This window comes from Peromyscus maniculatus, chromosome 15 (assembly GCF_049852395.1).
Source record: "Peromyscus maniculatus bairdii isolate BWxNUB_F1_BW_parent chromosome 15, HU_Pman_BW_mat_3.1, whole genome shotgun sequence".
Taxonomy (NCBI): Eukaryota; Metazoa; Chordata; class Mammalia; order Rodentia; family Cricetidae; genus Peromyscus; species Peromyscus maniculatus.
In genome coordinates, this window is record NC_134866.1 from 30,348,946 (window position 1) to 30,365,303 (window position 16,358).

General features: G+C 35.3%; 1 protein-coding gene across 3 annotated transcripts in view; it reads right to left on the bottom strand.

Annotated features, from left to right (window-relative positions):
• The window catches only part of Lmbrd2 (LMBR1 domain containing 2), a 51,410-nt gene that overhangs the window by 7,701 nt on the left and 27,351 nt on the right, over window positions 1-16,358 (bottom strand). For 2 of the 3 annotated variants that reach the window (XM_006994710.4, XM_076551797.1), the window contains exons 7-15: window positions 16,061-16,135; window positions 14,768-14,881; window positions 13,916-14,099; window positions 11,073-11,254; window positions 10,394-10,527; window positions 8,818-8,923; window positions 8,235-8,332; window positions 3,745-3,848; window positions 1,181-1,227 (exon numbers count right to left, since the gene is read on the bottom strand). In XM_006994710.4, coding sequence (XP_006994772.1) covers window positions 1,181-1,227; window positions 3,745-3,848; window positions 8,235-8,332; window positions 8,818-8,923; window positions 10,394-10,527; window positions 11,073-11,254; window positions 13,916-14,099; window positions 14,768-14,881; window positions 16,061-16,135 — 1,044 coding nt within the window. The remainder of the gene's footprint in view (window positions 1-1,180; window positions 1,228-3,744; window positions 3,849-8,234; window positions 8,333-8,817; window positions 8,924-10,393; window positions 10,528-11,072; window positions 11,255-13,915; window positions 14,100-14,767; window positions 14,882-16,060; window positions 16,136-16,358) is intronic. The other variant, XM_076551798.1, reaches the window with a different exon arrangement.

Below are 16,358 nucleotides of genomic sequence, written 5' to 3' on the forward strand. Positions count from 1 at the left end.
TGCTGCAACTCTTTAAAAAAATTCCTCATGTTGTAGTGACCCCCAACCATAAAATTATTTTCATTGCTACTTCATAATTAAAATTTTGCTACTGTTATGAATTATAATGTAAATATCTGATATGAAATACCCATGAAAGGGCCATTTGACACCCCCCCCAGGGGTCATGACCACAGGTTGAGAACCACTGTCCTAATACAAGGTAAATGCTATTTCTAGTAATGTCTACTGTTTGGTTCTATTTATGAAATAAAGAACAAATCTATCTTCTGAAATAATGAACAAATCTACCTTTTTAAAATATTTATTTATTTTATTTTAAGAGTCTCACTATACCCTAGTGGGTCTAGAACTTGCTATATAGACCAGGATGACCTAGAACTCAGAGACCTGCCTGTCTCTGCCTCTGTGCTGGGATTAAAGGCGTTTGTCACCATGTTTAATATACAAATCTCCTTTTACATAGCATATGTTAGAACATACAAAGACAACTATGACATCTTCTCTTACTTTCCAAGGTAAATACATAAATGTTAAAATGTTGTAGAAATTGTAATGGATTTTCTTTTTTTTTTTCACTCTCTCAAAGAAGATTTGCCTCAACAAAATGGAGGACTCAAGAGAAATTAAAGAGGATAATATAAATGCCATATTGAAAAAGCATATTAATTTTAAAGCAACCCAAACTACTTTATTAACAAGCCTGCATGAATTCATTTATTGAATAAACAGTGGTTGTGTACATAATTCAGTCAACAAACTGATAGATGCTGGACTCAAATTAAGTTACTAATGACTTTTTAAAAGAACAAATCTGACAGGATAATGTGTATACGTAAAAGTATTAAAATTTCTCTTCTTTAAAAATACATCCAGGGATGCAGAGATGGCTCAGTAGTTAAGAGTACTTGTTGCTCTTCCAAGTAACCAGGGTTCAATTCTTAACCATCTATAATTCCAGTTCTAGGTGACCAATGCCCTCGTGTGTACTCTGGGTACCAGGTATGCACATGGTACAAGGACATGCACTCAGGCAAAACATACACATTAAAGAGAAAAAAAAACATCCTTTGCCATTTACCTATTGCTTCTCATCTTCAACCATTTACTCCAAGTAAGATTCTTATACTGTTTCCTAGATATTTCAGTTAACAGCAATTTAATATAATATTGTACTTACTCTTCTTCGATTTTCACCTTCCTCTTGCCTTTGTCTTTTTCTTTTCTCTAAAGACAAGAAAAATGGCCTCAAATTTAGTATAATATGGCTGAATTAGATATAGAGTAACCGAAGCAAGGAGAGCAGACTCTGACATCTACAGCTTACTACAAAATTGAAGCAAAAGGTTACTGTCAGAAAGCGCCTGCTGGTCACCTCATGACATAGGTGGCGTTGCCCTGTTTTGCTAGAGTGGCTTTGTAGCCTGTCTACCTCTAGTGAAAGGATCTCCTTCCTCACGGTGATCTGAAATTTCTTTTCTGTGGCTTCTACTCTTGATTGGACTTTTCTTCTAAGCTAAACGTATACTTCCTATATAATTCTGTTCTCGTGTAAGCTCTTCATTATATGTTACACGTGCAGAGACTGGGGCTCTATCCTCGTAAGATAGTTACAGAGTGGTGATTTCGTCAGTCATTCTCTCAGTATCTCCCAACTTACCATTCTTACCAATATTAGGAAGGCAGTGCAACGCCAAATGCAGAATTATCACATCTAATAAACACTACTTTCCTAGGAGAGCATGTGAAAGCCAGATTCTGAAGACTATGAAACACTGACCCCAAATCAAGGTTTTCCACCCATCCTACCATCACTTGAACAAAAGAAAGCATAATACATTCTACTTTGTGAATGGGTTTTAGGAAAGCCCTATGTATTTTAATGGTACTCACATTCTCATACCAATGATCATTATATTCCAAGTGGGAAAAAAAAGTGAATAATTTCCCACAAAGTAGCAAACTAATAACTCTAAATTAATAAGCTTTATAGTTGTTTAGAACTTGGCAAATCTGTTTTAGGACAAAGACAAAACAACTCTACTATGGTTTGGATCTTGGACATTCCCTAACGTCTTGATCTCCGTTGGCAGGTGGTGGGGCCTTCACAGGGAAGACCCAGTGGAAGGAAGTTAAGTCACTGGGGGAGACTGGAGAGATACTGAGACTACAGCCTCTCCCTGTGTCTCTCATTGCTTCTATGTGACAAACTGGCTGTCTCTCTTCCTTTATATATTACACTGGCTGAAAGGCAAGTGACCACAGATGGAAATCCCTAAAACTGGGAATTAAAATAAGCTGTCTTTCCTCCCTGCAACTATATCAGGGATTTTGTCACAAATTCCAAGATCATAAATGGTTATTATCTAGTTGCAGATATTCTAGTAATTTATGCTGCAGAATTTCTTCACAATAAATCTTATATTAAATTTTCAAATACTTTTTTGGTGAAGAAAACTGAACAAACACACACACACACACACACACACACACACACGCACGCACGCACACACACACACACATGCGCGCGCACGCACATACACACACACATATATATTTAGCTTAAACCACTATATTTCTTTTTTTTTTTTTTTTTTTTGGTTTTTCGAGACAGGGTTTCTCTGTGTAGCTTTGCGCCTTTCCTGGGACTCACTTGGTAGCCCAGGCTGGCCTCGAACTCACAGAGATCCGCCTGCCTCTGCCTCCCGAGTGCTGGGATTAAAGGCGTGCGCCACCACCGCCCGGCAATTTTTTTTATTTTATTTTATTTTTTTTTTTTTATTTTTTTGGTTTTTGGTTTTTCGAGACAGGGTTTCTCTGTACAGCTTTGTGCCTTTTCCTGGTACTCACTTGGTAGCCCAGGCTGGCCTCGAACTCACAGAGATCCGCCTGCCTCTGCCTCCCGAGTGCTGGGATTAAAGGCGTGCGCCACCACCGCCCGGCTATATTTCTTTTTTTAATTAAAAATGGTTTATTATGTGTTGTTCAAGATATAACACAAATCTTAAAAGGCCTTATTAATAAAAAACCTGGAGCCAGATATTGGGATAAAAGCTGAGAGATCAGAGGAATAGAACAAAACAGCCACAAGTTCTTAATGCTAGGAAATCCTCGGCCCAAGAGAAAGCTACTTCCTGTATACTCATACCTATAAACCTTTCTGTGCCCTGCCATCTTACTTCCCCTTTCCACCCAGCTACATCATTTCCCCTTTCTGCCCAGCTCTATCACTTCCTGTCTGTCTATACAGACCTCCAGACCTCTATGGTTAACTAGTGCTGGGATTAAAGGTGTGTGCTACCACTGCCTAACCTCTATGTTTAATATAGTGGCTGGCTTGTTCTTTGATCCCCAGGCAAGCTTTACTTGTTTGAGGACAAATAAAATATCACCAAAATTATGTATTTTTTAAAATTATTCTCTCATATATTACATCCTAACTGCAGTTTCCCCTTCCTCCTCTCCAACCTCCCCACTCCCACAGATCTACTTCTCCTTTCTCTTCAGAAAAGGGCAGGCCTCCAAGAGATATCAACCAAACATGGCATATTACATTATAATAACAAGACTAGGCACATCCCCTCATATTAAGGCTGGACAAGGCAACCCAGTAGGAAGGAAAAGGTCCGCTGTGTTTCTTAAAGTGGATAAAAATTACAAGCAAATTTTGTAAACATTAATTTTGTATTTGAGTCTTAGCACTTAAAACCAACCCTTTATTTATTTTAAAATGACAAATCTTACCTCGTCTGATTAATTCTTTTCCTTCATCAACTAGATCTGATGTCATATCATTATCTCCCATGAACTGCTGGAAACCAAGCAGATTCAAACAACGGGTTCCCAAACTAATGAAAGCAGATTTCAAAACGTAAGTATTATTTCACTTAGTAATTATTTTGAGAAATTGTTCTTTACCATTGTCATAGAAACATGATTATTAGTTAGCATATCAAATTGCATAGTAATGCAGTTAGTCATTCTTCACAAGTTCTTTCTTTCTCTTTCTTTTAAAAATGCTTATGTCCAGCCTTGGATGAAGTTTCATGCCTATAATCACAATATTTGGTGGACTGAGGCAGAAGGATTGTTATGAGTTTAAGGCCAACTGAGGCTACAGTGAAACTTTGTCTCAAAACAATACAAAACAAATTTTATGTTGCATATTTCACTCACTAGAGTAAGACTTCTTATATTTGTATAGATGTAAACTGGCCTAACTATCAGCACATCTTTAGAAAATAATTATACCAGAATGCTAAGCAATGGCTACAATAAAATCAACTTGTTCTTTTTAAAATATCCAAGGAGTAGTTATAATACTAAAAAGTACATATAAAAATCAGCATTTCTTCTGGGCGGTGGTGGCACACATCTTTAATCCCAGCACTCGGGAGGCAGAGGCAAGTGGATCTCGGTGAGTTTGAGGCCAGCCTGGTCTACAGAGCAAGATCTAGGAAAGGCGCAAAGCTACACAAAGAAACCCTGTCTTGAAAAACAAAAACAAACAAACAAAAAAATCAGCATTTCCACATATAGAGATTTCTTGTTTAGAGAAGCTTTTGGTTTCTGAGACATGGTGCTACTCTGAAGTTCAGGCTGTCCTAGAATTCATTATATGGACGAGGCTGGCCTCAAACTCATGGTGACCCTCTTCCCTCAGTCTCTCAAGTGCTATGATTACAAGCTTGAGACACCCCGCTTGGCTTAGAAAAATCTCAATTATACAAATTTGAATGTTATGCTTTGTTTTCCCTCAAGAATGAAACAGTTTCTCCTATATACTGTAAATGATCATTATATCCTATCTGTAGGCTAATTACTTAAAATGTTAGTTGGTATTTTAATTTGACTGTCATATAGGATAAAAGTAATTTAAAAACATGGCACACAGGGAGGAAGCAAGAAATAGCTAGGCAGGATTCATACTGCTAAGATCCTACTGTGGATCAGACAATTCACTCATATTTAATTCTAACCTCTTGCATAACCCTAATAAATAAATATTTATCCCTTATATGTATAGAAACACATCTGAAGGGCTGGAGAAAGATTTGTGTGTGAAGAAAGGATGTAGCAGGAATCTTAAAGAGTCTTTATTAATAAAACAAACCTGAGCCAGAGATTGGGGTGAACTGGAAGATCAGAGAGACAGAATAAGCCACAGCTAACCTCACCTGGCCTTGTTTCCTCAGACTGGAAGCTTCTGTGTCCTCATCCCAATGGGTCTCAGCTGAACTGTGCTTCTCAACAGCCTGAATGCTTAACCAGACCAAATGCTTAACCAGACCAAATGCTTCTAGTTTCTGGTCCTCATGCCTTATATATCTTTCTGCTTTCTGCCTCACTCCCTGGGATTAAAGGCGCAAGCCACCATGCTTGGCTGTATCCTTGAACACATGTATTTCTGCCTCTGGAATGCTAGGATTAAAGGCATGTGCTACCACTGCCTATCCTCTATGTTTACTATTGTGGATGTTCTGTCTCTGACCCCAGATAAGTTTATTAGGGTGCACAATATTTTGGGGAACACAATACCACCTCAAGAGTAAAACAGCTGTTAAAGTGAAAATCTCTGATTCATACTAAGAAATGTGTAAATACCTGGCTAGCTCAGAATGCATGTTATATAAGAATGTATGTATGTATGTATGTATGTATGTATGTATGTCTGTCTTTGAGTAAAGCTCCTCCTTTTGTTGAAACAAACTCACATTAGCACATTAACATCACTATGTAGCTCAGGTTGCTCTCAAAAGGCAGGATCTTCCTGATGCCCCTTTACAACATACACCACACCACCATTCCCAGCTTAGAAGAAACCTTTAATGCATTTTCTTCTTTTGTGATGTGTGTGTGTGTGTGTGTGTGTGTACGTGTGCGCGCGCACTGAGAATCAAATCTAAGGTGCTGGGCATTCTATGCAATAAGTCATTGCGCTACATCTACATATCCAGCCCCATAATGATTATTTTTCAACAATCTTCTTTCTGATTTCTTATATTAGGATTTTATATTTGACAAAACATTATCCTAATTTATATTATTTTGAGCCATAGAACCATTTAATCTCAAAATGCTATAATATTCTCAATATGACAACTAACATGAAAAGATGTACTTAAGTTCATGATGTTCCATTAACACTTATAAAACTTTTAATGAGAAAACATAGAATCAAAATAGCATTAAACATATAAAGTCTGCTATTGTTTTTTCTACCTTTAAGGCAAAACTCAAAACAATAGTTTTAGAGTCAGCTTGTATTAGTATTTTTTTTTTTTTTTTTTTTTTTTTTTTTTTTTTTTTTTAAAGATTTATTTATTTATTATCTATACACAGTGTTCTGCTTGCTTGCATGTACCTGAACACCAGAAGAGGGCACCAGACCTCATTACAGATGGTTGTGAGCCACCATGTGGTTGCTGGGAGTTGAACTCATGACCTCTGGAAGAACAGCCAGTGCTCTTAACCTCTGAGCCACCTCTCCAGCCCTTGTATTAGTATTTTTATTAATATTAATTGCCTTAATATTTTATCTTTTACTTTGTTTTTCTTTTGAAACAGTCTTGCTATAGCCCAAGCTGATTCTGAACTTGAGATACTCCTGCCTCAGCCTACAAAACCCTGGAATTGTGGACATGTGCCATGATTGCTGTGGATATTGATTGCTCTGTATGCTGTGAATGTGTTGCTCTGATTTGGTTGATAAATAAAATGCTGATTGGCCAGTAGCCAGGCAGGAAGTATAGTTTCGGTGGGACAAGCAGAGAGGAGAATGCTGGGAGTGGAAGGCTGAGTCAGGAGACACTGCCAGCCGCCGCCATGAGAAGTAAGATGTAAAGTATCGGTAAGTACATGCCATGTGGCAACTTATAGATTAATAGAAATGGGTTAATTTAAGATATAAGAACTAGACAGCAAGAAGCCTGGCACAGCCATACAGTTTATAAGTAATATAAGTCTCTTTGTGTTTTCTTGGATCTGAGCGGCTGTGGGCCCTAGCAGGGTTGGAGATGCTCAGCTAAGTCTTGTTCTAGAGTATAATCTTTTAGTTATTTTATTTATCAAAAAGCAAAAATTTTTAACTTGGTAGAGAATTTAAACAACATGATTGCTTATTACTCTAATATTAGTATGTTAATAGGTTATTTAAAATATTTTTGCACTAACAATATAACATTTAAATAAAAGTTAATAAAACCTATTTTCAATAGAAAAGCAAATTAATTTATATTAATGAAATGTTTTATAAATTTGGACTATCTTGAGACATTGAAGCAGTAAGAAGGGGCAGAAAGAGTATAAGGGTGAGAAAAGTTAATCTTTCCACTAACTTCTTTTATTGATTTTCATCTATGTATGCAAAGAATATGATTATATATAATCACTACTTTATCCCTCCAACTGTCCTTATACTTCCTAATACCTCCCCATCAAACTTTACATCTTTTTCTAAAACAATAATCCACTAAGTTCAATGAGTGCTTCCTATACGCAAGATGTAGGGCCAGCCACTGGAACATGGGAAACCTACCTCAGCCTTGAAGAAGAATATCTTCCAGAGCTCCTATCAACTGTCAACTGATCCTCAGGAAGGGGTAGGGCCTAGAGACCAATCCCCACTTCTGTAGGAACTATTGCTGGCTTGATCTTGTATAGTCTTATATGGGTAATTATGGTTGGTATGAGTTCATTACTGTAATAGCTATAACCTTTTTGAATCTTACCTTTGTCAAGATTCTATAAGCTTCTTTGAGCCCACAAGAAGAGTAGCCTGTGCACCTTCTAGGCATAGAGAAGTATTTCTCTTACGACTTTATATGTACTTCCTGATTATAAGTGCTCCTCACCTGACCATTTGTGTTGGTTACCATCTGCAGGATCTAGAAAACCAGCAATAATTATGGGAAAAGCCCAGAGACTACATAGTGTTACTGTAAAGAAGCTAGATGTAAAGGGGCATTATAAACCATGCTGGTTGTCATTGTCACAGCCCAGGACTTTAGAGTTACCATCCTGTAATTAATCTTATCACTCTGTAGCCTACATAACTGTAACAGAATCACTCAAACACTAAAAAGGGCCTTTCAAACTATGCAAGTTACATATACTTACATACATATCCCAAATTACAAATAACTAAAACCAAGCCAGTAAATACTCAATGGAATTTTAAGGGGAAAGAATATCTATATCCAACTAAGAGCATGAGAAAAAGTAAAGTTTCTTACCTAAAGTACGTAGCAATGCAGAGAATTACCACCAACATAGGATAATATATATAGAATCCATCTGCAATAAAGGATAAAACTTTCATGGAACCCATAATCTGAAGAGCAAGAGAAGAGTTAAATCAGCATAGTTTCATATTTTCATTCCTTCCCATCATTCGAAAGTTTACCCACAGGAAGTTATATCAACAAATTACACATTTCAAAATTTAGAAACAAAGTACTTAGTATGCATTTCTTAAACTTCTTCCTGTTAAGGCTTTCTTCTAAAGAAATCTAGTATTTTATAACTACTGCAAAACCAGAGGTACTAAGATTATAAATATAAATGCTAATGCTAATATGAGACAGGTTTTTAATGCAGCACATCTAAGTAATCAATACGAAGAAAAAACAATTTTTATACTTCTAAAAGGAAAATCAGTTTCACCCCATCATTAGTAATTACACGTATAACTTTTAAGCAAAGGCTTTAGTGATAAAAAAAGGAGTTCAATAATGCTACAGAGCTTGTCTACTGACAATAGAAGATGACTCATAACACCACCTGACAAAGATAATGAACCTAAAGAGCTATACTTACAGATGTATATGCGGTTGGCTGGGTATTCTGGTGAGAGATGGATGAATCCATATGGGTCAATCCCAAGAAGTTAAGACATAAAGGGGGAGTCAAACGGCAAAATAACCTACAATGAACATTTAAAAGTACTAACTTATATATTTTAAATATAACAAAATATTTTTATATTATAGTGAAATGTATTAAAAACATTTCAGATCATTGTAACTATAATTTTTATCTATTTGCATATTATATATAGTTTAATTATCTATGTGAACTGCCCTTACTGGGGACACATTCTAAAATCCTATTAATCACATTTCCTTTAAGAACATGAGTGCCTATATACTTAACTGCAACCTCAGGGTGCCTGCTTTTAGCCTTCTGGCTAAGATCAAGTATAAAATGAGTATCTTACATTGCTATGATTGGAGAACTGTGGGCTGGAAGACTGAAAAAGTTTAAATATAAGAAAGTAATATTGACAAGGGTTCTTTTGTAGTGAGAGAAAGCTGTGTTGGTGGTGAAAGCTGTAGGAATCTACACACAAATGAAGGATGAAATGTAAGAACTAATTAAAGTCTACAGTGCTGCTAACACTAATATACAGTGTAAATTTCCTAGTGTATTATACAGGAACTACAGATGATGTCACCATGATGAAAAGCTAGAGGAAGGTTACACAGTGTATCTGTAACTTCCCAAAAATTCATGCTATAGCTTAAATATGAAACAAATGTCACAGGCTCATTTGTTGAAGGCTTCACCTTCACTGGGTAGCTCTGTTTTAGGAGATGGTATAACAGGAGGTAGGGCCTAGCTAGAAGAAGCAAGTCACCCGGTGTTATGAAAGGAAAGATACCATGTTTGGGGTCCTGTTAGTCTGTCTTTGCTTCCGAGGTACCATAAGGTGGATAGCTCTGCTCCAATACACTCTCCTTGCCATGTGTAGCCTCACTTCAGGTCCAAAACAATCAATACCAAGTAACAGTATACTAAAGTCTCTGAAACCATTAGACATAATAAATATTTCTTCCCCCAAGTAGTCTGTGGCAGGTATTTTCTAACAGCCACAAGAAACTGACCCAGTAGTTTTGATTTTTTTTATAAGACAAAGTTTTGACAATTACTTTAAACTTCCCTAGGTCTAGCCCTTATAAATACCTAATATACCTGACTAATAAGTAGCCTGAACTGATTACATATAGTAAAGCCAGCCCTCTAAATTTCTCTAGGAAAGAAATGTTCCTTTTAGTGTTCTTAGAACTTGAATTCAGTTTTAGACCACTGACTTTTAGAACACTCTTTACACTTACCATAGCCTCTAAACTCTCAATTGTTCATATACTACATTTCAAATTGGTAAATTCAGGCTCACTGTGTCTTTTTCCCTAACATAGCATTCATAATTGACCCATAAACTTCAAGCAAAATTTAGCTGGTGAGCACAAGTAGTCTTCTGATAGTTAAAAAAAAAATCAATTAGCTCACAGAAATGTATGTTCATGCAACATCCATAAACAAGAAATAAGAGAGCTACAATTAGCATTTAAAATGGAAATATTTCTTTTTTTCTAAGCTCAATTCTACTCACATGCCGCTGAAAAGAAGACTGTAAGCATCAGTCTGATGATGTGAAGCCAAGTAGTAGTAATTAAATACTCGAATTCTGAACACAGTAGAGTAAACACAGATACTTAAGAAGAAGATGGAAAGGAAGCAAGCAATCTGGAAAAATAGTTAAAACTTGATTTAAGACTTTATTACTTTATTTACTGCCACAGTAAATAAATTATCATTTGCCACAGCTATATTTACTGATGTTTTAAATATAAATATAAATACAACAATAGTGTCTTTTTTTAGTAGCTAAGATGAAATTTTGGAAATAAATCTACATTTCAACCAGTTCAACCTCTTAAATCCAAATTTTGACTCTGAGCCCTGAAGAAGGAAGCTATTTACCTATTCTCTTGACAACTCTACAGGAAGACAGTAAGTTACATAGTTTCACTGACAAAAGTGGATCAAAGCAACCTCATAAAATGCTTTTTCACTATCCTATACTTTTTCATTGATCCTTAACTACAGCTCCTAGTATTTACAGTCTGGGTAATTGATGAACACCAGTTTTGGAAGTCTGAATAACAGCACTTTGGGAAACTCCACTACTTTCACTCTTACTAGAAGAAATATATGGGGAAAGATACAACAGTCAAAGTTTTTGCGTGAACTGATATATATTTATGACCAATATGAAAAAAAAAACCGACCTCAATGTAAATATAGTTGTATGTTTTTTCTGCCAGCTGTATGAAGACTGCAAAGAGAGACAGGACAGGAGTCGTGCTAAAGAAGGTGCACTCTGACCAGACAACGATCACAGAGAAGATGGACAAAACCACAGCAAGGATCCTGTGAAACCATGGCCGCAACAGGCATTCCCAGTACCACTCTGGAAAAACAAGAAAACACAATTAGGAAAACGAAATCAGTAATAGCGCATTTATAATCTTTGGAACTAGCAGCCAATCAGACAACACGGAGAAAGGTAGCAACAAATAACCAACAGCAATGTACAAACTGATATCCCACGTGCTTCCTGCTCTGATGTAACTGAGGAGAGCATGACATCACCTTTGTGGTATTCCTGCAAATGATACATAAACTGTATCTAATCATGAGGACATGGCAAACTCCAACTTGGGGACAATCAGTAAAGAACTAGCCTATGCTATCCATAAACATCAATGTTTATAAAATACACAGAAGCTAAAACACACAGGACAGAACTGTTCCAGATTTTATTTAAAAGACTAAGAAATATGACAATTGAATACAGTGTGTGGGCTTTAGATTTTTAAAGAATATCAATGTCATAATTAAGCAAAATATGCATAAGGTATGTAAGTAATAGTAAATTATTAATATTAATTTTCTAATTATTTTAGAGTTACACTTGAGAAGCTGTATTTTTAGAAAGTATTCACTGAAATTCCTAGGGGACAAAAGGCCTCATGTATGGATACAGGTCTGAAAGACTAAGGAAAAATATATGTAGAGAAAGAAAGCAAATTAATCTAATAAAATGTTAACATATGAAGAACCTCATTAAATGAAAATAGTTTGTGAAGTTCTGGTTTCATTGTCTGAATTTCAGTAAAAAATAAAGGTTCAAAGAAAATCAATTAAAAAAGATCTCTATCCATTCCATTGAAGACCGAACCCATGGTTAGTGTGCCCTAAACATATCTACCACTGGGTTACAGCTTGCAACTATATATTTTCACTTCATTTATTGAAAAGCTAAGGTCCAGGCTCAGTCTTTTCCACTGTACCCTCAGCGTAATTCCTGATTATTTAAACATCCACCCAGATAACTCTTTCTTCATTGCCTTCATCTCCTCTCTTCTAATGAGCTCATCTTCTAATACCCCTCTATAACCTGGTTACTCATTCCAATGGTCTTTCCTAAACCTTTTATTGCTAACAACAGCAACCTTTCTATGTAGCTCAATCCCATCATCCTCATCCCCAAGCAGTACCTTCATCTGCATCCAATCATACTGACTATCAGGACAAACACAACACTTCCTCTTTTACCTCTTTACTGTTACTGAACAATTTGAATGTCCTTCCTTCCTTTCCCAGCTCAGATTCCAGTCTTTGAGGATAACTACTCCCCAGTCCCAATTCCTTTACCCTCTCTTGCTTCACTGTATATGTTTGGTTAACCCACCCTGTTTGACCAACTCCTTGGTTACTCTGAGTCTGTATACATGTACACTGCAGATGAAAGGCCCATCTTTACTGACTATTCTCACTTTAAATTAATGCCTATTTCAAACAAACCCTTAGCACAGCTGGACAGCTTCCTGTAATTCTCCATTTCCCCGTGACTATTTTGTACCTTCTTGAACACTCTCCTCTGTATTTATTGTCAGTACATTCCTAAGAGAGTATAAGCGGTCAGATGACTTACCAACATTTTTACTACTTTTTCTCACACTAAAGCTATATGTCTGTCTGTCTCACCTCCTAAATGCAAGGCTATTCTGTTCATTGTTCACTATTTTCCATCTCATCTCCATTATCTGTGAATACTGCTCCAGAGTTCTCTACGGCTTCAGTAATTTCCAGCTCTATGATATTATTCTCCAGTTATAAGCTATGCTTCAAGCCCCCCCCCGCACACACACATACCTAGCCACTGACCATAGCTATTACCCCTTTCTGTTTCTTTTTAGTATTTATTCATTTATTTATTTTTGGTCTCTAAGCATGTTTGATCATATATGCAAATTGGTTTATAATTATATTTTGCATGTGTATACATATTTAAAATCATAGGCATAAATATATTAAGAAACTTCAAAAAAACTTTCAAAATAATCATTGTGTTGAGAAAAATGCTACCAAATATTATGGAGACAATATTTTAAATTCTGTTGATGAATTTGTAGAAATTTCTGTTAATATTCAGAATGCTTAGCTTTCAAAGCATAGCTAATTATTTATACTATCAATAGTCCAAGCCATGATACACATTTATAGTGAGATTCATTGTTAGTAAGAATGGATATTATAACTTATTTTGTAATCAAATACTTTATCTGTAAATCTTTTTTTTTTTTTTTTTTTTTTTTTTAAATATCACAGCTCTTACATCTATAGCTCAGGAACATCATGGAAGAGGAAGCAGAAAGAATGTAAAGACCAGAATACCAGGAAGTCCATAGTGAAACAATCTTTCCTATAAATGGCTATATCAAAAGTCTGGAACAATGGTAATATCAATGGACATGTTAATTTAGAAGAAGAAAATGTCATGGGGTCCCACCCCTAGACAAAGAACTTCAAGCAACCAATGACTTCTGGGAAAAGGGGAATTAGAAGTAAAACAATTATTTTGGCGTAAGTTTATCAGATATCCGCCTGCCTCCGCCTTCCAAGTGCTGGGATTAAAGGCGTGCGCCACCACCGCCTGGCCCCAGATATCTAATATTACCCTATGGAGCAAATCAATATACAAATAAAAGTCAATATTATATTGATGAAACATACATTTTTCCTGTAGAATAATCATCAAATTTGGAATTTATGTCAAACTACATACCAACTGTAGGATTATAAAAATATTGGATAAATCGATTTTCTGGCTCAGGTGACTGAAAGGTGTGAACAAACTGATGAGTTGCACTAGTTTCATTTTTTGCTACATCTTCTAGATAGAATGCCTGTTCCAAAAGAATTTGCCATTGCACTTGAGTTCGACGGTGTCTTTGAACAGAATAAATAACCTTAAAAACAGAAGAGGGATAGGCCTGTCAGTATGATTGAATAGTGGGTCAACTTTCTGCTAGAGAATGGGAGGTTGTCTGTCTTTGTCTTAATAAAGTATTACTAATGGCATTTTCTAAATGTGACCAAGGATGTTAATGTTCTGAAATGACAAAATTCTTCCTCATAATAGAACAGGTATAATTCTTATAACCAATTGCCAAGAGTATCCTTGTCCAGAAACACAAACATTTCAACAATGATAAGAACAAGATCAATAGTTTTGGATATATACTTCATTTGCATGCATACATGTTTGGGGATGGGGATGCTCGAATGTATGATTGTGGGCATGTGGAAGACAGAAGGTAATATGAGGTGCCTTCCCCAACCATTTCCACCTTAGTTTTTGACACACAGTCTCTCACTGAACCTGGCTCTTGCAGATTAAGCTAACCTGGCCAGTAGTCCGCTTAGCTCAGCCCCTGAGCACTGGAAACAGGTGCACACCACTATGCCTGGCTTTTTACATGGGTGCTGGAGATTAAGCTCAGCTCCTCAGACTTCAGTTGCAAGCAGTTTAACTGCTGAGTCACCACACACAGTCTTTTTATCTGAGCAGTAATTATACATCTAATTCACGTCCTCTAATTATATGTAAAATACTACAATTAATAATTAAGGTTACCTGTTTATGCAATTTTACCAAGCTTTTTTCACTTGGGTAGGTATTACGCTTTTCATCAAAATCTTCATAATCATCCATATTTCTACCCATCTTTTCCTGATAATCTGTAGGGCACTAAAAGAAAAAACATTTTATAAAATTTAATAAATCATTAGTAAAATTTACTAAATCTTTAATACAATTTTATTTTCATTAAAAAATCTTTCATTCTGGAAAAATTTAATTTTCTCAAAAATATTTTTGTTTTATTAACATCTAATCGTTAGATTTTTTTCACTAGCTAACATTTTCAAAAAAACATTTCAAAAGTATGTTAAGTTTCTTCTTACTTCTATTAATATTTCTCTTTATGCTTAGATATACTAGCTGGAGACTGGGAAAGGCAAGAGAGCTTACCTACATGAAGTAACAACTATTTGAGAGGATTATTCTAATAATAGGCACCTAATGAAACTTCAATTATTTTCCTAAATAATAAAGAAGAATCATGAAAAATTTAACATGCAAAAGTTCTGAAAGCCACAGCATGCAGAAAGAAATATATAATTAGGATTATCTGCCATACTGCCAGTTAGTTATTACCTATATGGAATTGTGCAAGTTCATTAACCTTTCTAAATAGGCCTCAAAAATAGCAAATATGAGAGAAATGGTTAGAAAATTTATGACTATAATTTTAACTAGAGGAACAGTAGCTAATAATAACCAGTAGAACAGATTTAGAATACAGGAGAAGAAAAAATTCAGTGGTAACTTGGGTATATAAAGGTAATTGTGGAATTGTTCAAATAATTATTTTAGAAGCATAGAAATACACTTGCAATTCAGTACAGCTCCATCAAAATCATAGCAATATGGCTTATTTATTAAATATCCATGTTATTTATTTCATAACACATATCATAAAATTACATGTGAGAAACTGATTGCAAGAATTGCTGAGACCTCCATTTACTTTCCTCCAGGAGAGAGCCTTTAATGATAACACACGATGGTACAGTAAAGATGTACCTCCGGCACCATACCATGCAATAATTGCAAGTTACTCAACATTATTGTTATTTTCACATTTCAAGGGAAAATGCTGTCAATAATTACCACCAAACTTACAACAGCATAAGAAAATTTCTACATATAATTTATTCTGTGTTTATGGTAAAGATTTATATGAGAATCCATCTGGAAACCTCAATCATATGTTTTTTATCATACTTTTCTTATGTGAAATATTAATTTATAGTAGAATATAAGATATATTCACAAGAAATAGAGGAAATATTATAATATGATTACCTTTTTAAGTATTGTATCAACACATTTTCTCAATGGGTGGTTATACTTAATGCTTTCATTTACTTTACGAACCTCCTATAAAAACAGTGAGAAAAATAAAAATATTTAGAGTTCTATAAATCAGACATTTTAAATGATAATAGCACTAAATACTATTATGTCTCAGATTTTAACTTCAACACAAATTATTTTGCATTATAATAAAAGTTATTAAGAGCAGGTGTAAAATTACAAAGTATTCAAGTAGCTGTATTTATATTCTTGCTATTTTATAAATTTCTAAATTTATTCTCTATTG